The sequence below is a fragment of the Falco punctatus genome (genome assembly GCF_963210335.1).
Source record: "Falco punctatus genome assembly, chromosome: 1".
In the NCBI taxonomy this organism is placed as follows: Eukaryota; Metazoa; Chordata; class Aves; order Falconiformes; family Falconidae; genus Falco; species Falco punctatus.
Window position 1 is genome coordinate 107,009,855 of NC_137580.1, and position 22,405 is coordinate 107,032,259.

Sequence of the window (22,405 nt, forward strand, 5' to 3'; positions counted from 1 at the left end):
CCAAAGAACACTGGAATTGGTACTACCTCCCCTTCACACAAGGCAGAGGTCTCAGGTTTTTCTCAGTAAAATGACTCTAACAATTGTGTAATCCCCACAGTACATGTTTTAGCTAATTTTCAGATCAAGGTTCAGATTACTTACTAGAAAGACAATGCTAGGAAGCTGGAGCAACACGCACAGATACATACTTCAGTACAAGATGGCTCTGCCCACAGCAATCTCCTACCAGAACTGAAGCTCTATCAAACAGTTTATAGCTACCTATGCCAGAGAAATACAAATTCACAGTTGCCTTTAGGTACACTTAAACATGTTGAAGAGTTTTTACACAGTTCCTTCTCTTTAGACTCCTTTAATTAAAAGGTATACAAATCCAGTTAGAAAATATTCGGGACACACAGAATGGTTATTCGAGTACTGAAAACTGAAATTATTCCTAGAAAAGTACTGTGTCTTTCCTAACTGTTCATGTCTACCATGTCAAACCACGAATAATCCTCCCATGGATTTTCCATTTGCTTACATTCAAACCCCGAACCCGAGTCAAAGTCACAAGTTCATGGGATAGTCAGTTCCTCGATATTAGTAACAGTCCATTAATATGTTCCTCTACTACTGAATTTCTGATGTGTGAACCTTCCTATAACATTCAGGGCACGATTCCAGTGATGACACGGATAATCAATATTGAAGAGGATCAACATACTCTCTTCAAAGTTCTTTCCCCCCTTCCTCTGTAGTTTGGAAATGCTTCCAGAATTCTGACAGAATGAAAACACCCGGGCCAAACACCAGCTGCAAGTCACACCAATTTTGGTACACTGAAGTATTTCTACAGGAAATACATATTAATCATTTTCTAAACTCCCAGTCACTTAATATTGACATTCATTGCTACAGATTTCATCCTAGTGAGAGAAAACTCTTCACGACGCAGCTACAGTCACTCCAGCCCTGCAGAAGCCTTGTATTTTTGCACTAGCATTTCTCATTCAGAACAACAGTGACTAAGTTGATTATTGTGTAATTAACGCTAAAAGAAGGGAAAAGAGGGCAATAAAAAACAGGCTTACAGTCTTGCGTTCTCCATTGCGACTAACCACACGGATGATTTCTCCTGTAGGAATACATTCAATTTGCAGTTCCATTTTTCCAAGGTAAGTTAGTAAATCTCTCTAGTCTTTACGGATAGTACTGATTTCAAAGGACAGCAGCAGAACAACCCGAGCAGTCTGGGAGCAGACCTTGACTAACTGCAATCTTTGGTTCGGAGCCCTGTTGTGAGAGGAAGAGACGAACCTCTGTATTTATACTGAGTGTAGGTGTGAGCTGAAACAACAATTAAGTTCAAGACTAGTTTCCACTAGTTACAATGTGTCAAGACAGTTCCAAGAAGCCTGAATTTATGTTCGTGTTTATTGCCACAAACTTTGTTGATGTTCCATTTTAGTCCCAGCGGACTTACAAAAGTAAAGTCACTGCGGATGCCGTTTCATAGGTATAAGCACAAAACATTCACGCAGTAGACTTTACAAATCTACCAAGAGATTTTATGTAGAAAAGATTCTTCGTCTTTGCCTTGGTTCAGACACTTGGTTCAGAGACAGAGCAATAGAAAATACTAACTACTCCCATGGTAACTACAGGAAGTTCTTCAAATTGTTGCACAATTAAGTTATTATTAATTGAATCCTTGAGTAGCTAACTAATAATGACAAAGGAAATTAACTTGCACGTTACCGCACAAAAATTCTGGCTACAAATATGAGAAAAATAATCCACTTAACACTGCTTTAAGTGCAATTGCAGACTTTTGCTATAGCCATGTCATCCATTAATGCAGTATCTAGACCCATCACCTCCCTCATGCATCCCTCCCCAACAGATGCAGATGTCCTGCCTGGGACTGGGGAAAAAAAAAAAAAATCAGCCTAAACGTCAGGTATTTAAAGATTTGCTGTTAGGAGACAATTGCTGCTGTCTTCTTGGAATAGCCAGATTTGAATTTTCAACTTTACTACAAATTCCAGCTGATACTGCTTGTCAAAAAAGCTACCTAGATGTTAAAATTAACAAGCACCTGGCCATTCAAGAGCTGATACAGAGAACACCATTCTGTTCAGTAACTGAAATGGCCTGTCACTCTTCTGTGTTTCCGATCTGGAATTATTCTTACACTTCCCTTAGCTGGAACAAGATTGTTCCAGTCCAATAGTTGCTTCCTCGACCACTTATTCCCAATACAGGCTTCTACTGAAAAAAGATTTTATCACAATTTAAAAAAACATCACTGTAACTTCTGCAAACAAACCCGCCCTACTCTCAGTAATACAGAGCAAGACCTAGCCTATCTTATCCACCCTTCCAATACAGAGAAATTACAAAGATTAGTAGTCTAGAACACCAGAGCTATTAAACTGGAACGATTTCTGTGACAAGACACCAGAATTATGTGCAAAAAAATATCTGAAAATGAGCTACAAGTAAGTGAGAACAAGAGGAAAAAAAATGATAAGGGAAGTAGAAAGAGGTTGAAGAAGAAAAAAACATATGTAAAAGAGAGAACAAAATAGAAGAGGAAACAGAAGAACGAAGTCTGGTCTCTGCCGAGACCAAGCAGTACACTTCAAAACCACAGTTACAGTAAAGCTCACATTTGATAAACATGCTGAAACATTCCCTGCTAGGGCTGAGGTCTGTATTTGGTAACCGTACTTTGTTTGAAACTGACAGTTAACAGGTTAAAATGTCAGCTGGTTTTTTTTGTTTGGTTTGAGGTTTTTTTTGTGGTGCCAGTAAATTCTTATTTTCTGAATTTTTCCTGCATTTCCTCTCACCGGTTTGCATTCCCAGATCTCATACTTCCCGGGTCTTCACTGTTTTCCTCAGTGATTCTTCCAACCCATGCTCCAAATGCTCCCACACAGATATTTCTTGTTACTTTCTAGACTGCATGTATGAGATGTTCTTTTAATTGCAGAGCCCTTGAAAGGGGAAGACGACAGTTCCACTGTAATATAGGAAGGTAGGATGTGCACACACAGACAGATTATTTTTGTTAAGTTGAAGCAATTCAAACAGACAAGTCCAGTTGATTTTTAAGTCCAGCAATTCAAACAGACAGTTCCTGAGTAGATCAGTTTCCAGAGTAACTAAATGTGTATTGCATAGATTCATCAGGTGGTGAGTGCCATTGCCTTGGCCGGGGAAAGATACACAAAGAGTAGCTTACTCTGCACTACTGTGTAGTACACAACTGAGTTTGTGCCTGAAAAGAGCTAAAGACAAAAGAAAGCAAGCTGTGCATGTAGACAACTGGCCTCGAACACTTCCATCTTTACACAAAAATCTTTTTCTCCATTCTCTTTCAAGATGGGTATAAAGAAAAAACAGATACAAGGAAACTACGATATTACTGCTTGATGCATGAGTTACAAAGTTAAATAACATCCTACAGTGATGAGTACCAGGAACTTCCTGTGATCTCCCTATCTTGTTATTACAAAAGAAATTTCTTCATTTCAATCACTTTCAAATAGCAAATCCCTATATCCAAGGACAGAAAGGGCCACCGGAAATATTCCTGTTAGTAATGCAGAGTTCTCAAAAAAAGTTATCATTTCCTCTCTCAAGGAAAACCTAATTCAAGCTTTGTTCGACTGGCCTTTCAACTGCAGTATATTAATTAAGACAAGTTCATCTGAGTGTCACGTAGTGTCCAAGAGCAGAGAAGGAAGCAGTGGTAGTAGAAACAATAGTCTTTATCAGAACATATTTTTAGGGTCTAACAAACACGCAAGACATCTTAGAAATATTTCCTGTTTACACAGAGCTGTACTATCTATGTGCAATGATACACTGCACATCCTGAGGTTAGCTAGGAATCAGAAATATATGGAAGTTAAATAAGGCTATACTGGAAAACATCCCTTGGTAGACATGTTTCCTATTTTAAAATTAATTCCCTAGCAGCAGGGAATTAGGGAAAGTTACTCTTAAGATGGAAATGATTTGATAGGAAATTTATATTAAAACATATAAAATTTAAAATATGAAGTATAAAGTAGCCGATCTTTCACAAAGACAAAACCAACATCTCAAATCAAACTGTGAAAAATTCACCGTGAAAAAGTGAAATTAGAAGAACCTGTTCTTAAAGATCAAGAAAGCAATTTAAGTGGCTTGAGCATTTTTTCAAGGAAAATATCAAAACCTCCTCAACGGGGGAGAGGGGACAGAAAATCCACAAAAGTCGTCCATTTAATGCTGGATTCATTGAAATAGAAAAAAAAAATTGATCTTTTTTGTTTTGTCCAGAAGAAAAGTAGTATTCGTCCTTGCCCTTCTTTTGTGGTCCAAAGACCAGCATACACTGAGATATTTCCACTCTAAAATACTGTTGTATCTGTGCATTGAACACGACCAAAGTTTCTTGGAGAAAGGTTACCATGCACAAACTGATCCACCCACCCTGAACCATTGCGTTCGTTCTCAAATTAATAGAGGCCATGTAGAACACTTCACTGCCAGGATTTATTTTAGTGGTACATGAAAAGAAAACACATGAGTATAAAAACATTGCCAGTGATTATAACATCCAATTAAAGGTGTTTTAAGAAAGATAAATTTCATCAGAAATTGCATCATTACAGGTCATGGAATAGTCTGAAAAGCTACCATAGGTAACAGTAGTAAACAAAAGTGCCACTGTGTGCATAATACTTAAGAAAGAAGTATACAGTTCTGTGCGGCATCCTACTAACACACACGCAGATTCAATCACAGCTGCTGTGGGCATTTTCAGTGAAGTCCTGTGGTTCAAAGGATTAGTTTACAAAATGCAGCTTCTGTGTCCAGTGATTGAGAGGGGGTTACCAGCTCTCATACAACATTAAGGATCTTGAGTTTCTTGCCCATATAAAGTGGCTGTATGGCTCCCCCTCTGAGCTGCTCATGAACAGCAGGTGCACCCTGATTAGAAGAAACTGGATCTTGGTCCACAATAAATCGCCAGCTGTGGTCTGGAATTCAAAGACCACTGTTCTTTGAGCTCTCCACAGAATCTCCTTGCATGGAGTACAGTAATACAGTTACACAGTAAAATCAGAAACAGAATACAACTCAAGAACTGCAAAAGTTCTTTGCAATTCGGTAGGGATTTGTCTGATGCTCTAATTGCCATGAGAAATCATGTATCTGAAAGACCTAGTGCAAAACAAATTCTTGTAAGACTGGGATAAATGTGAAAACTGTTCCTCATATTGTTCCGAAGTGTAACAGGAATGTATAAATCATAAACCTCACGGCAGTTTTAATCCATACAATGCACACAGTATCCTCTGAACCTGCCCTCACTACTTGCAAGTGGGAACAGTTCCCAACACCAAGCATTAAGCTGAGATACAACTAACTAGAATTTACAGAGGCTACGTGTTCTTGAACCCCACACTGCAACTATCTAACCAGTTAACCTACGTTATAGTTTCCACAGCATACAAAGACGTCCAGACCCCATAACATTTTATACAGTGAATGATAAAGGCAAGTAACTGCAAAACAAATGTCGTATCAAGGCGTTAACTTTCTATCTCAGAAGAATCCTGAAAAAACTAAGGCTTTGAGAAAAAGAGCAAAAAAGGAATCCATTCAGTTCTGAAGCAATATTCCAGCATAAACACACCAATATCCTTTGCTTTGCTTTTCCACCTGAACCAAATTTTCTCTTTTCCATCCACAACCAACATGACAGTGATTAGTAACTAACTTTACTTACCATACACAGAAGGTAGCTCGAAGGTGTGTATCTAGAACATGGGAGACTCACAAGTGCTCTTTTCCAGCACTGCAGTCTGAGATTCTGTGGAATGTTGGTGTCTCTTCCAATCCTTTGCAAAGATCTCCACTTCCTCATCAAGAAACAAAACTATTTCTGAAGCTAATTACCTTTCAGGTTTTTACAGGTACATAATGTTTCTTACTCCATCTCCACCCTCAGTTGCACAGGATATATTAAGGACTAAGCACTTCTAGAAAAACAGAAATTTTACAGACCAATTGCTACAAATTGAAGAATTTACACTTTTCGTAGCACAGATTGTGCTGTAAGAAAGAATCTGTTGCACTGAAATTCCGTATTTACAATTCACAGCATCTCTGTAGTCAGTGTAGCAATTATGACGCAGTATGGTGTCAGGAAAATACTGAAATTTGGCCTTAGCTTTCTAAATTCAGTATGACAACTGAAAATGATCGGGGTCAGTACCATGATCATTAGCTCTTTGCCAACAGGTGCTTCATGAACTACGGTCTGCTCACCTATGCCAAAGCATTTCTCAAATGAAGCAACTTCTTTCAGAAATTGTGGGATCCTGGTTAACTCTGAGCCAGGGACTAGTATAAAAGTGGGTTTATTTTACTTTTTTAAATCAAAAGGAGAAACACAATAGGAAAATTGCTAAGTTGTTTTATAAAAGAATTAAAAAAAAATCAGGAAAAGTGCATTTTGATAAACATATCTCAATTTGGAAAAAGTAGAAATGGAAAATCCTAAAGTCATCAGTAAGGCATGAAGAAAAGGGATTGACTACCAAAGGGGACTTTACACACTCCAAAGATTTTGTTTTCATGTGACTTGTTGCCACATGTGTTTCCCAAAAGGTAATTAGCTTATATTTGAAAGTCAAATAAGATTTTAAAACAAGCTAACTATCTGTATCTAATAAATAATTTTTTTAAATAACTTCATTTAAACTCAAAATTTGGAAATCAATGATTAAATGGGTACAGCATAGTAAATATTGTATCGCAAATAAAATATCCTCTGCAAAAAAAAGGAGCAAGCCTAAAAATCTATTACAGATCACAATTTAACTTAGGTTAAAACATTGTATTAGAAATGTCTATCACCTTAAAACATACAGCATTCATTAGGTGCTATTTTTACGGTTCTCATCCAGTGTAAGACAGTTACTCTCCCTGTAACAATAAAAATATCTGTTTCCACAATAAATAATCTTCTACAAGCTTACAAAGTTTCTGAATGATCCTACCTGTCTTACTTGCACTGTCTTACTCCATCTTCTAAGAGTAAAAGCTTATAATCACTAAGACATAAAGAATCATCTGACTCCTGAATTTGGACCGCTAAATGCCCTTTCTGCCTTCAGAAGTCATTATGCGACTCCAGATTATCAGGTTTCTGCATCCAACTGTTCTCTTCCTGCGTCAGATCCTTTTCTATTAATGATCTGTTAGGCTGAATCTAGAAGAAAGAGAGCAGTTAAAAAAAAATTAACAGAAACACTGTGTTGCTCTGTGCTATCAATACACCATTATACAACAATATCTTACATACTTGCTAGGAACTGAGAAAATTAAAAAGTGGCATGTCTATGCAGAAATTATGAAATTGAAAAAATACCTAGTAAAAACCCCACTAAACTGGTATCAAAACATCAAGTGTCGTGCAAAAAGAAAGGCATGGGGTATGTTGCACCCACATACAACTGACAACCATCCTGCAGAGTTTGAGGTAGACATTAAGCTCAAAAGACAACAGAAATACTGGACTCTGCAATGTTTCTCACCAATATAGAAAGAAAAATATGAACAGTAGCATTGAGATATACCAGCCAGCCCAGCAATTTTCATTGCTGTATCCCCTAAGGTAATGGAGTTTCACAACTGCTTCATCCAACAACAGTGCAGAACTTCTCTTTCAATCATTCAATAGCACATTAGCACAGCCATGACAGCATGGAAAATTATACACAAACAAAATTATTTTGGAAAAAAAGTCCTCATGTAGAAGCAACATTTGGTTGCTTCACCTAGTCTGTGCAGGTTAAGCCATCCTTTCAGAAATTAAACAAAGCAGCTTGTTAAACAAATAACTGAAGTTGCAGCTGTCCTGTCTTTCCCAAATTCAAGTGACCAACTACACAGGAAACACTTCTGTGCAAATCTACCACCAAAAGCAGCACAAAGAGCTTGCTATGTGTCAGAAAGTTCACAGCATTCAAATTTAGTTTTCATCTAGGGATCTAACATGACGGAGCCTGAACGTCCAAAAAAGAAACTTGAGAGAGAGAAAACTGTCTTATTTCACTATGTGTTGCCATAATAGCTACTCAAAGTCTTTTAGCATATTGGCAAATTCTTTTATGGGATGTTAGCCAGCACATATCCATTTTGCAATTATTTCTGCTGCCACCTCCCCAGGATTAACACAGCTGTACACACCTATGTTCAGATGCATATGAAAGTAAAAGAAATAAAAATCACATCAACATTAATCAAAGCTTCCAAATACATTACCTGAAAAGGTTCGCTGATACCAACTATTGACTGCAAATTATTGCTATAATAACAAAGAAAAAATTCTCCTCCCATATCGGGTATTTCTGCAGCACTCATGTAAACCTGTCAAGAAGAATAAAAATAGGGCAATTTCCACAGAGAAAGAAGCTTACAAAAAAAGCAGTCTCTGCCATAAAAATCAGCATTTACTATTTGTAAGCAATTTTTTAAATGTGAGCTAAAAAGGATGAGGACAGAAATAACTTATGAAACCATCTGAAAACTAAGTCGGGTGGAAAAGCAAATATCCTTCACCATGTTAGTAAAGTGACTTGGTTCAGCAAGAAGTGAGAAGAAAGCCAGAGCTGTTGTAAGGGAAGGGGCAAGGCCACAGAAGCAGCAAGGAGGGAGATGAACTGCCTCCTGGGGACAATAAGCTGTTACATAGAACAGCAGAGCAAACCCACCCTCTCCATTTGGTACTACCCTAAAGACCCATGGTTCCTGAACTGCAGCCCACAGCATCCTGCTAAAACAACGTTCACAGTGCTTAGATTTCTAAGCGTACTGATAACAAACCATGATATCAGAGAAATTTTGAGATTCAGAATATTGATACAGTAAAATTTGGGCTCTTGTCGTAAACTTGATGCTAACTTACAAAATTTCTAACAAGAAATAACTGCTTTCCATTGCTGTCTGGAAAATCTCATCCATCCTTGCACTCACCATGTCTCCAAAATTAAACTTGAATTTCTGTTTGTTCAGGTAAATATCTCTTGAAACAAATAATTTATATTCAAAATAGGTTTTGTTTGTTTTAAATCACTTCAGGTAATCAGTAGTAGGAACTATGTAAGAGACAACAGTTTTTAAAGAGGGACCAAAACACTCAATAGCCAAAATGAAGAGACACCTAAGAAACCCTAATCTGTAGCTGTATTAGATACTTGGAACTAACACTGTTAGCAATGAAAATCACACAATAAATATTTAGGATACATTGAGCAACTTTGATAATCAGATGAAAAAATGGCTAGTTACTTATTTCAGTGGCAGAAATGGACCGAAATATAAAATTGCAATAGTTTTTAATACAATGAAAAGTCACTACAGGAATAAATTCCTGTTTCATCAATTCTCTTAGGTAGTATGATCACACCTGGGAAGGTATGCTAAGACTACCTGAAAATTATAAGAATTAGGAACAGGGATTTTAAATAATACTATCACTCCCAATTAGCTTTGACTGGGAAAGAGGATACAGAACCCCTAAGAGGAAGGGGATATGGAAAAACCAGACCTTGAATGCTACTCTGTGGAAAACCACATTAGAAAGAAGTACAACTGGCTTACTTGTTTACTGTCTTTGTTAGAAGAAATTTCATCATCTTCTACCCAAGCATAAGTAACATAGTCATTCACATGCCTGAAAGCTACCTGCAAAGAAAGATGCAGACCATTAGCTTTCTGAAGGAAACAAAATATAAACTACATGGAAAACCTGTGAGAGAGATGCTTACTACTTCACTGAAGTAATTAAAACACTTCACTTTTAGGATCAAAACATTTTGGGGGCACGCACAAATCTTTCATTTCTGAAAGGGCGCGAGTGCTCTGTTCTCTCACCCCTCCACTGGCTTGCTTTCATTTTTGTTTTTTCTTTGCCGAGTAAATCTTTTGAACTGAAGGCATTAGGGGAGGACAATTCCTTTTCACAGCTTCTGCACCATTTTACTTAAATCACCACATTATCTTAACACAGAATTTAAAGGGTGCCAAAGAGCTCGCATGCTATCCAACTAAACTGTCGGAACACAGAAACTAACAACAATCAAGGATACATGACTATTTCAGAGAGTTTTGTACTAGTGAGAATCACAATGTCCTAGGACAGATGACTATCAACTACCCCCTCCAGTCATATTCACCATCTTCCTTAGGGTAAAGAGCCATGATGTGGTAACATTACCTTGAAGAGTCCAATCCAGTCCCAAGCACTGCTGGGGAATTCAGGCACTGCAGAATAGCTGATTAGAACATCATGTTCTGAGCTCCACTCACCCTCAGGATTCAGAGTGACCAAAGGATCTGATAGAAGAGGCTTCAACTAAACAAAAGAACAGAATTTAACGTCAGTCAAGTCTGTCATTCTTTCAGTTGTTCTCTTCAAGTTATTCTTTGCCACACCTGCTGTGGGACTCTAACTGACTGGAAATAACATGAAAGCAATTTGCTGCCTTCACCATAACCAGAATGAAAGAGAGATGGTGACTTGCAAAGTTTAGAAAACCAGCTTCGGTAAGACAACACTTAGTAACGCAAACTTTTTCTTAACAATGTAACTGGGACAGCACCTCAAGCCCAAATGTTCCTGTAACAGGTTTGTGATCACTGATGCCATAGCTCATGTGACTGATATAGTTATTCAAAGTAACAGAAATCGTCTGTTCTTCAGAGAATTCGCCTTCTTTTGGTGCATGCTGGCAGAGATTTTTCACTCTCCAAAGAATTCTGTCTGTCCACGCTGGCTTTCTTTTCTTCTCACTGCAAAAGTGTTAAGATAAAAGTGAAATGAGAGGAAGAACAGTTGCTAAAAAGCTAAGAATACTGTGCAAAATCTAATCAAAGTTGAAAGACTGTCAGATACACATTAATAAAAGAAGGCAATCACATCCAAGCTTCATTTTACAGCTCTGTTCAATATGCTTTACAACCAAGGTTTCCGTAATTTGAACTATACTCCATTTACCACAGGTAAGTTTCATAGGTTTCTGAAAGAGGAGTAAAATGAAGGGGTAAAGGGCATTTCAGTGGGTTAGTCGGCTTCATACAGGAAATGATACTTTCTCCTAAAACACTCCATAAAACCATGCAAGAATATTGAGATAATACAGCAACTGCCCCAAGCTTCAAATGTACAGTTATTCTGAGAAAAGGGGCGCAAACTTAAGGAAGATGTAGGAAGAGTCTGAACGATGTTTGAAATTATTCAGAACATTTGAAAACAAGTTTCTTCTAACAACAACAGACAAACTTAGTAGCTTATACTAATCACAGGTGACACAGCAATGCTTTAAAATTCCTCTAAATTGTACTAGCCTACATTTCAGATTTGCAAGCTATTGCTGCCTCATAACAAAAGGCTTTAAAAATTCCGTAATAAAGTTCTGCCGCAACCTGCAACTGTGCTATACATCAAACTGTAATCATAATTCAGAGTTTCCTTTTATACCATATCAATAACAACAGAAGACATGAGCCTTTCGTGGTTCTCTCTGTAGTGGGAGGAAGACTTAACAGCAACCCTCTGTATGGATGTATCACTTCAAATTGAAATGGAGAAAAGATCATACCCTATGGAAGAGGAATTAGAATGGACTGGATTGAATTATAAAAGTTAATGAGCAGGATGTGTAAGGAAAACTGTCAGTTTAATAACTTTGAATATCAAAATCATCATAAATTGGAAATGCCATTTAGTTCAATATTCAAAATACTTTTGTTTTACCCCTTCCCATACACAATCTGCCTCACCTTTAATAAGGTGGAAAGATTTTAAATGAGGCTGTACATATCCCACTTACTCCAGTAATTATGTAAACCGACAGAAATCTTTATGAGCTGCCATGTCTGCTCTGCTGTGCAACAAAATAGCAAAAGAACAGCTAAAGTTAATACACCCACTCTTTTAGAGAAAATGGCGTATTAGATGGGAAAAACCTCAAAATCCACATTGAAAAAGTATAAAAGATAACAAAATACTACGTGCTTCACAAAAAGCACACTTGTCAAGAGTGTTTGCCTTGAGGTCTACTGATCACCCCCATCAAACCAAAATCTCTCTGTTAGTTTTAACAGCAGAATGCACACAGTATGCATAAGCACACTTTTTGTTCTTTAGATCAGCCAATACAAACTATATTAGGCTATGAATCATTCTTAGAATGTTTAGGTTTGGATTATTACAAGTATTTTTTGTTAATGGATTTACTGCTGGTCCCATTTTATCTCTTCACACTCAATTAGGGAGTAAAATGTCTTTGGATCCAAACGAATAAACTTCCAGTATTAAGTGCAACAGCAGAGTAGATAGCACTACAGCTTTCAGACAGGTTCAGAAAATCCCTGAAGAAAATCAGCTGTCATCTGATTTTCAAATATTTCACAAAAATCAAATCAAAAGCTCAGGAAAGAGCTTTGCTTTGATTCTGAAATATTTACAAATTATGAAATCCAGAAAGTTCTCTTCTTACTTAAACCAAAACAGGGACTTCTGCTCTCTGTAAGTAAAGAAAAAGATCAATACAAACCCCCTGTTTGGACAGGAACTTATCCTTCTGTTGAAACATAAGACTAATACTTAACAACAAATTTTAGTGTCAGAGAAAAACTTAGGAAACCTAAGCTACTCTACTCCATTTTCAACTTAAAATAATTTATAAAGCCGTATTTACATTTATTTTCAAATACCAGCAGTGTCAAAAAAATGCTTAAACAGAGAAGGAAACCAAAAATGGCAATTGCTCTTTTCCTTTTGCTTATTTCTGACAATGAATGGACATTTTTAGTATAAAAGAACAAAAAAGAAGTGGCTTAAGCACTGGTTTATTCTGTTAATCAAATCTTTCCTGAAAGAAAGCTGGGTTGTTTCACTACTTCCCTCATGTAATCAGCAGACTCAGATTTCTTCAGCCAGAAATATTCATTTATTCAGATCTGACCACTGAATGAGCCTCACAGAATAGCTCAATAGCCCCAGTTAACCAGTACATTCAGGAAATTCAGGTTTGCTTACTAAAGTAGTATTTAGCCAAGCACCATGTTCACTCTAATAGTCCATGTCAAAACTCATCTTACTATGCTTTTACCTTGTATCATATACATCCGAATAAAGGTCAAACTTGTAGGTGGGTTTAAACTGCAGAGGACCCTCTATGAATTCCTGAAGAAACGCTTCCTTCTTTTTTGCCATATTTAACTGCAGGAGTAAAAAGTACATTTTGAAGATTAGATTTAAAAATCAGAGCTTAAAGGGCAATGGGGAAAGGAGATGAGAAAATATCTCCCAAGAATAATACAATATCTCAGTCAGCACAACATATTTGGAAAGGTAAGTTCAGAAGTGGCTGTTAGTTACTGCCAGAATTCTTGACACGACCCATTTATAAATTTTGTAGCAGTTCTACTCCAAAAAAATTCCAGAATAAGCTCTTTCTAAAAGTAATTCTTGGGAGAAGAAAAAAGGAGGCAAAATTAAGGTGAGGAACAATTCACAAGCATGAAGTTCAAAGAAAGCTTCATTCAAACACGAGAACTGTAAATGAGTAAGAAACTAAACAAAAGCAGAAAAAGTTTGCAATCAATTGGGGCTTATGACTGAGAGGTGAGAGTATACAGCTAGATAAGTTCCACCTCGTGATTACTCTGAATTTGTGTTCTTTAACAGAAATTAGAAACTCAAGAGAGGTACCATAACTACCCTATTAAAACCAAAACAAAAACCCCCAAACAGATTAAGACAACATACCTGGTCCTTTTCCCACAGCAGATTGTAACGCTTGTTATTTATTGATTCTCGGACAAAATGTATGCCATAATCTGCTATCCGGAAGTTTAGATCTCCAAACCAGAAGAGAACACTAAAAAAAGAAGGAAAAGAAAAAAAAAAAAAAGGAAGAGGAAGATGGAAGATTTATAGGAATCCATTAACACAAGGGAAGAATTCAGTAGATACAAGCGTTTATGCTAATTAGGTGCTTTAATCACTTACATTACTTAATCTAAACAGTTTAAACACAAACATTAACCTGCTACTAGACAAAAAAATTAAAGGAATTGAAAGAGTAAATTAAGTCCCTTGTATTCTTGCCACTTGCTCATTACTGCCTGGCTATTAACTTATCCTGAGTCTCCTCATGACTTACATCTCTGTCAGAGACAGATCTAGAATTAAATTTTAACAGTAGGTAAAATAATTCACAAAATTGATGACCTATACACCAGCTGGTTATGCTAATCCACTAACTCAGAGCTCTGGTTTAGTGCCTTGGGAAAGCAGGGATACCTAGTGGGTGTTCTGTAGTTCTTAGGAAAGAAAGTTGTTATTATGAAGCATTATCAAATGTTATTATCAAAGACTTAAACTATGGTAGGAGAAGTAATAATTTTGAAACTCATTTGTCATTTTTTTTACCTAATACTAATGAACTCATTAACAATTAAAGTGATATTACATATCTGTTCTGGATTTATCTGTCCTGACAGTTTTACGGGTATATAAAAAAAGGTAATTACTGAACTAAAATGTTTTTCTCAACCCCATTTTAAATGTTTCTATTACCATCTTTAGATTCCAGCACAGAAAAACAATAGAACATACAAATAATTCCTTCAGAATTCAGGAATAAGAGCTCAATTAGTGGCCCAAATAAGGTTTGGTTTGCGTTTTGGATTTTTTGGTGAAACACCTGAGGAAACTGTAATCCATATAGCTAGAGAAATCATCAATCAAAGTTTTAAAGGCTGAGAAGACCTCAGCCAGATACTAAAATTTCAATAGGAATAATACCGGCCCAAAATGTAACACAAATCTTAAAAAATGGAGTAAGACAAACATTAATAGCAATCTAAAGGATTATTGGTATAAATGGGCTTTAGCTTCTAAAGCTCTCTAGCACATGACGTGTGCAGTACATACAAATTTAATGTAATTCAAGACTGGAAGAGAACAGTCTTGCAAAATACATCTCCCATCTTTCAGGTTATCTTTTCCTCCCAGGATTCAGGGTCAAGGCTGAAAAGATATTTAAAATAAAAACGATGGATGAAAACTCCAAAACTCTTCAGTGCGTGAGTTCACCATATAACAGACAAAACCAATACAGACAGAATAGGTCTGAGAACAACTCACTCATGATCCAAGGTACTTGGAATATTCTCTCCTTCAAACTGCATTTCCAGAATTTTCTCAAAGTCATCCAGCCGCTGCTCTGTATTCTCCATGTGAGCGGGCAAGTGGCAGTTCATGAAACAAATTGTATGACCATACAGGGACATGCGAGCAGTGACTCCTCCTTTGTTCCCCTGGTATGGAAGATGAACAATGTTCTCTGGAACTATATTCAACACCTGCATGTGTAACTATTAACACCACCTATAAATTCTTAAATATTGCTATTTAAGCTTAAATTAATACAATTCATTCCTACATAAGTTGTGGTATATCAGCTAATAAACATTACCGTCTGTGCTGTGCACTTGCATGCAAGGTTCAGACAAGTGAGTCTCACCGCTTGTCAGCTTATTCATTTTTAATTAAAGCATATATCCTCCCTCCCACCAGGAAACCATTTAGAGGCACACACTACCACGAGCATAACAACCAAGGCAATTAAGTCTCAGATACTTCCTTACCCAGTATCCATACAGGCCTGTGCGTATGTAGTGCGTATGAATATCCCGGATGAAAGGAAGGTGGACATGTTTCACAAAGATCAGAAGTAGTAATCCCTGCATGCGAACGGAGGAGAGCTGAAAGAGATACAAAAGAGGGAATGGTCACTTCCAAGGAGGTATTTGGAATTCCTCGGGTCTACTTCATAGGAGCTTTTAGGTGAAGAACGCCATAGCACAAGTCACACGATCCCCTCACCAAGCCTGGCTTTGATACTGTGACACAGTAAACACAGATGCATTTCAGTGCTGTAAAGAATCATTCTTACAGTAGACTTGCTTATAAACAATTTGGATGAATGTCTCAAATAATTAACATTAGTTATAACATTATATGAGAAATCTGAAGTTGATCTCAAAACGTGTATTTGCCCAAGCATCTTTAAAGAACTTTCTTTTGCCTCACCGGCAGCTTGTTTCTATCTTTCAGCATCCTGTTCATGAAGAACCAAATTCTTGATTTTTCGGCTATAATCTTAATAGCGCATGCCTACAAATCCTCCAACAGGAGCAAGTTTTTCAAACTGAAACATCCTTCAGCAGATAACTAATCATTCTAAATGCCATTAAAATGTCTAAAATCCACAGCAGTTAATTCTAGGCATCTGCAAAAACAGTAAGCTGCAAAGAGCAGTAACTCTTGCCTGCAACATCTGTAAAAATTGATTTACCAAACACTTCCAAAGTGAAGATGCTTAGGAAGCACATAAGACACCGTTTAAACTTTGTGATACTGGGTGGTATTTTTTTATGGTTTGGGGTTTTTTTGGTGTGTGTGGAAATAGTCTAAGAAAGATGTTCTTCATCAAAAATTTATGAACTTTTCAATGTTCCTGGCATGAGACACAAAATGCATTTTAAGTGTTTGTTTTAATGATAATGATTCAATTTAAAATATATACATTGAAATATGTTAATTGTAGTTCAGTTTTGTGCTGGATGAACTTGGAGGAAGACTATATTAGAATAAAACCTGATATTAATAACATCAACTACACAACTGCTGCAGAAGTACACAAACTCAGCCCAAAATTTAAAACAGAATGCCTCTTTTCTTTGCCTCTGCATCTACACAATTAAATGATTTTGGAATATATGTTAATGTTTGTATTGTCTTGAACCCAACAAATTACTGAACAGTATATTGAAACAATGGATCGCAATTACTATATAATGCATATGTATTTGTATCTGATCAGACATTAGATGTAACCAGTATTCACCTTTCCATAATTATGTTCATGAGATATCAAGATCTTTCAGCCTCTTTATTACTCGCTACATTTCATTCTGCTGTGGGCCAGTCCCCAGACACTCTCAAGATCCATGCAAAACCTCTTCTCTCTGTAGGTCTTGAACATCAAAACACAGTGGATTCCTCCTCTGCTGGAACCAGCACCGGTCCCCCCAATATCTAGCGCCACATCAAGCAAAGACCCTTCATAGAGGGGACGTGATTCTGTTTATAGTGAAGAACCGACTGACTCCAACCAGCCTGAACACTTAAAAATCGACCCAGTTATCAAAGGGACAGAATGCCCCAAGGATGACAACTACCCCTTCTACACCCAACCTCATTACAGGTCAGCAAAGAAGGGGTAACTGCTCCTCTCCTCCTCAACCAGCTTCCCAGATTAAGGCCTAGCATATGCCCTCCTCACTGCCTGCTTTGATTTTGACCTGGCCTGACAGTCCCCTCTTATTACCGGAGCTAATCAAGTCCTGTAAGGACCATTAGGTGGCAGCATCCATTCATTAGTGTGTCCAAAGTGCCACATTTATAAATTAGAATTCAAAATCAACCATGCATACCGCTAGGAATTCTTTTTAACTGTCTATATACAGGGCCTGAATGTCAGCCCACAGCCAGATTTCAAATGTTTATCAGCAATGACTTAAACTAGAATGAACAACGGGGGTTTTTTTCCTTTTTGTAATTCCCAATGGGTCCTTTGTCTTGTTTAATTACAGTTAAAAGAATGTCACAACTACTGAGTCTGATTAGCATGCAGATAGCATAATCATCTCAGCAAAATCACCCTGAAATAATGCTTGATTTAGAAAACCAACAGAACCTTCAAAAACCTTTTAATATCTCTTTATTGGAGAAATTCAGTATATCCTCCTATGCTTATTGCTTGCATTATTAAAATAGCTAGCACTTTAGCTGATCTTATGCCCCAGACAGTACCAAAAATCTTGTCATTTAAACTAGCGTACAATGTTCTAGGCCTTCAATTAAAAATAAAGTCCTCAGAAAAATACATATATCCACTAAAATCCTGTTTTACATACATGCAATTAATTTTCACCTGCAAACAATTTGAAAGGAAAAAAAAAGAAAAAGAAACCTTACCAATCTTAACGAAAATCACTGGCATTGCTTGGGATATTTATAGTGAAAGCAGGTACTTAAGCAGACTACATTAGAAGCATCACAATACAGTTCCCCAATACTGCACAGGGAAAAACATTTTCTACAAACAAGACAGAGACAGAGATATTGTGGCCACAAGAAATATGCTGTTAAGTGTAAGTTTACATCACATTTCATTTTAAATAGTCTTCACTACTCTGTTCCTTGAGGATGTATTCTTATTGTGACAGGTTTATTTTTCTATTTGTCATGTGGTTCTGCAGCAATTACACAGGCTGCTGCCAGTATATCTGAAACAACTTATTGCTGTTTTGTCATCTGAGCTGCACAAGCATCAAAATGGTCCAACTATTCTAAATGAGAAATGAGAAACCATACAACCAATTCTTTACTGCTAAAATTAAGGACATTCTTATTAACAGAGAAAAATTAAAACTGCCTTAATCAACAAACCAGGAAAACACAAGTGTGATGAAGAATCGTTTCTAACATATGAGTACCTATGGAAGTGACTGACAAAACACCATCGATTTATCTTTTATGGAGAGTTTGAGGGGGAAAAAAAAGATTGAATGGAGCTGGGGAAGACAGCTTCCTTCACTGCTGTGACACTTAAGAGACGTAAACAATTACCTTGATATATCCCAATGGAGATAAAACAGTCATGAAAAAAATGCTCCATGGATCATCAAATGCCAAGTCAGACAGAAAATTTGTAATTCTTGAGTTCACCTCCTGTAAGCTGAATACATGAAAATTACTCAAACTTTTATCACTTGGTTTTGACAGAATTAATGTAACTCTTTCAGAACATGGGCCACAACATTCCAACAAACCTCTCAGTGCAAGTCAAAAATTTTTTGCTGTTCACTTTCCCATTTACAAGCAGTTTAACCCATCCACATACCTAACACATCTAAAAGAAAAGTAAAAGGTGCTTATATACACCTGAAGACAGAGTTTAAGACAATACTAGACTCAAGATACATTATGACAAATAACCTGACTGTCAGGTCTTCAATATTTCAAGACAGTTTGGAAAACACGATAGCAGATTGTGCCTAATGTTAGCTTGCACTAATTTCTTTAAAACATGCTGAATTTTGGATAACTTTCATACCAAAATGAATATGCCTCTGCATGCCAACAAAGAAAAGAGCAGCCAAAAACTTTTTGTGTGTTTAGAAAAAGGATATTTTTTATTTTGTCACAACACAACAGCAGAGAGGAGAGAAGCTTCTCTTGCTACAAATCATCTCTGTTCTAAGTCACTAACTCTAGTCTTCACCTTCTGTTAGCAATAATGTTAAACCGTCTCCCAGGCACTGATTCACATTGCTCAGTCCTCCCAAAACGGATGATAAGCTGTTGAGACTTAGCAGTTTTGCAATAAACTTCCCAAGCAAGTTCTTTAATATATACTTACCCTATAACATACATATCCATAGTTGGGCCCAGTGAATTGAGTTGAAGTAAACTAGTGACATCAGGAGGTGGAGAAGCTGTGCCCACATTCCAGGTAACTAAGTGTAGTCTACAAACAAACAAACAAAAAATCAAATAAAACCAATGCTACAACTGAAACATGAACAGGTAACCAACCCCAAGAGTGTCTAATTTCCTTACAGGCTGATCTACGGAACAAAGATTTTCTGTCGCTTTTCATCAATCTGAAATTTATTTATTAGCTAGCATTAAAAGAAAAAACCAACACCAACCAGCACAAAACCTATCAACTAAAGGGAACAAAACCTGAATTCTTGCCACTTATCCTTCAGCCTTTTCCCCCACATAAGGAAAGCTTCATCTAGAGTGCGAGACACTTCTTCATGAATTTCATCATCCGAGCTGATGTCCTCTACACACGCCATAAGCTGGGCTACTCGTTGACGGAGCTGCAAGCGGCCACTGGACCCTGTGCTGCTGAGACTTGCAGACCGGCTGCGGAAGTTGTGCAGGCTTTCTAAATCGTTTAGGGAGAAGGAAGAATCTTGAAATGCATCTTCGCTGTTGAAGGATGCCATTTGCTCAAGAACTACTACCCTCTGAAGGACTAGCCCATTAAAATCCCAAGTAGAAAAGGATGGCTAAGGGTCTTCCAGATCAAGTTTTAACTCGTGTGAAATTCAGCATTGCTTCCAACACAAAAGGACAAATGTAGATGCAGCAACGCTGAAAAAAGCTGTAGCATTACCACCATGCTCAATGGGTTGTTACAAAAGCTGCAATCACATCCTCCCTCACACAGTGAATTGTTTCTTCATAATAGATTTAATGTGGTTAATTCTATAAGCTCAAGATTTAAAAGAATTTATTGTTGATTTGAATCAATCATGTGCCTGTAGGCTAGCAGAAATATAATCTCCAGCTCCCAAACGTACAAATACACAGTTCTGACCAAAACCAAGCAAAGCTACTGCTCTTCTCGAACCCTGTCAGAAACATTTGTGTGTCATAGGACTTGTCTGTTGTTCTTTTATAGGATGGCAACTTCAATATCAGAGCTTCTACAAAGGGATTCACTTTACCATCAGTCTTGTTACATGTCAGAGCTGTTAATTTTCCATCTATCTTAGGGTCTTATACGGACCTTACAAAACACCAATAGTTAAACAGTGAATTCCACCAATACATTCATTATTAGGGTCATATTTTTACCCAGCAATCAAGTGCCTGCTCAAGGTGACACACAATGTATGTGGAAGAGCTGGAAAGTGACCTTGCACACCAGCCTGAAACAGTCTGTAATTTCTTACACCAATAGCTTCTCTTTGTAAGACTATGCTGAAGTCTGCCAAAAGCTATTCTAAAACAAATCTCTAGGGGAAATAATAATAATAAAAAAAGGTATGTATGCTGCAGATCTAATTCTGCCATCAGAGATGTATCACTTGGGAACACTCTCCAGTTACTAATGTTATATGACAATTATCTGATTAAACAAACTGAAACAATATCGAACGCATCAGTCATTACCGACAAATTAAATTCCTCGAAGCGCCCAGTATCCACATTACTGATACGAACACAAGAAAGCCTGCAGCACTGGAGTTTACACCAAAGGAAAAAACACTTTTAACAATTCCAAGAACATCCTTAATAATTCAGTTTTATTGTAGGCTACCATAGGTTATGACACCTGCAGGAACAACTTAATAGCGAGGAATGTACATGCATCTGCAAGGCAAATAACCTACAGCATTATGCAGCCTCAAAGGTCTACTGATGCTCCCCACCGCTTCAGGAGTCCGTAGAAGCACTGCACACGGTCAGGAGGGGAGACCTGAGTGATACGTTTTCATCCGTTACCACAAAGAACAGCCTTTACCATAGAGAGAAGGATATTGCCCAAACTATCTGCAAGTTTTCTGTACCACCAGAGCACTGTCCCGAGCACGCTTTCTGCAAACGCATTCCAAAACACAAGCAAACTACTAGAGATGCTACTTAGTGCCACTGACTCCTGAAATAACTCAATAGCAAAGAACTGTTTTAGGGTCACAGTGCCTGTAACACTGCATCAAGGTGACTTTTAACACCTTTAAGCAAATGTTAGTGTTCATAGGTGTGTTTTTTTGTTTTTTTTCCTGTCACAGACTGCTACTTGACGGCCTTGCACACAGGTTTCTCTGGTGAAGCAAGCCCACAGGGCGAGACACCGCAGCTCGGCCCCACAGAAGACCCAGTGCAAAACCACCGTAAAAACAGAAGCCAAAGATTAACACAAGCTCCTTCCTCCTCACGAAAAGCAACACATTTGAAACACTAGACGCATTAATAGCAAGCGCAGTAGAACCTGCCCTCATTAAGCGTTAAGTAGGTCTCTGGAAAGCCCTAAGGAGCCAAACAATACTCAGTAAGACTCCCCAGTACCGACGCTTTCAAATCAGAAAATCAGCTTTTCTTCTCTTTCATATGACTACGTAACACCACCAATTAGTACAACTCCCTGTTAATAAGCAGAAACACAAGTTTCGCTAATTCTGAGCTAATTACGTAACGACTTAGCTACTTTTCTCCCGCCCTCGGAAGAGCTGCCCTCAGACCTGCACCTGACGCCAAGCCGCCCCCGCCCGCTCACCTCAGCTCCCTCAGGGCGCCGCGGTGCGCCGGGCCCACAGGCTCCATCCCCGAGCTTCCAGTCAGGCAGCGCGGCGGAGGGCACAGGAGAGGCCCCGGCCCCGCTCCCGACCTCGCCCAGCCCGGCCCGCGGCCTCCGCGCTCCCCGCAGCGGCGCCGCGCGCCCATTGGTCCGCGTGATGGGGGCGGGGC

General features: G+C 37.9%; 1 protein-coding gene across 2 annotated transcripts; it reads right to left on the minus strand.

Annotated features, from left to right (window-relative positions):
- Positions 1 to 4,517: 4,517 nt before the first annotated feature.
- Positions 4,518 to 22,396, minus strand: INPP5K (inositol polyphosphate-5-phosphatase K). Of its 2 annotated transcripts, XM_080374106.1 has the most exons (13): positions 22,215 to 22,396; positions 19,560 to 19,667; positions 18,767 to 18,875; positions 15,718 to 15,834; positions 15,215 to 15,387; positions 13,832 to 13,943; positions 13,173 to 13,282; positions 12,558 to 12,584; positions 10,659 to 10,848; positions 10,274 to 10,411; positions 9,658 to 9,741; positions 8,320 to 8,424; positions 4,518 to 7,264 (listed from the first exon to the last, which is right to left on the minus strand). In XM_080374106.1, the coding sequence occupies exons 1-13, from the start codon at positions 22,379 to 22,381 to the stop codon at positions 7,166 to 7,168; spliced, it is 1,539 nt and encodes a 512-aa protein (XP_080230232.1). In that variant the 5' UTR covers positions 22,382 to 22,396; the 3' UTR covers positions 4,518 to 7,165. The 2 variants fall into 2 exon arrangements, with proteins under 2 accessions (XP_080230232.1, XP_080230233.1); XM_080374107.1 differs by lacking the exon at positions 12,558 to 12,584.
- Between the last annotated feature and the right edge of the window lie 9 nt (positions 22,397 to 22,405).

What these genes read in the sequence shown, in the direction of transcription:
- INPP5K (XM_080374106.1), bottom strand. Translation starts at nt 22,381, where the DNA reads ATGGGCGCGCGGCGCCGCTGCGGGGAGCGCGGAGGCCGCGGGCCGGGC. An exon ending in TCGGATGTATATGATACAAG is followed by an intron (nt 12,585 to 13,172) that starts GTAAAAGCATAG and finishes CTTTACTTACAG; the next exon opens with AGAGCAGAAGTCCCTGTTTT. An exon ending in GTATCAGCGAACCTTTTCAG is followed by an intron (nt 7,265 to 8,319) that starts GTAATGTATTTG and finishes TCTTTCTTCTAG; the next exon opens with ATTCAGCCTAACAGATCATT.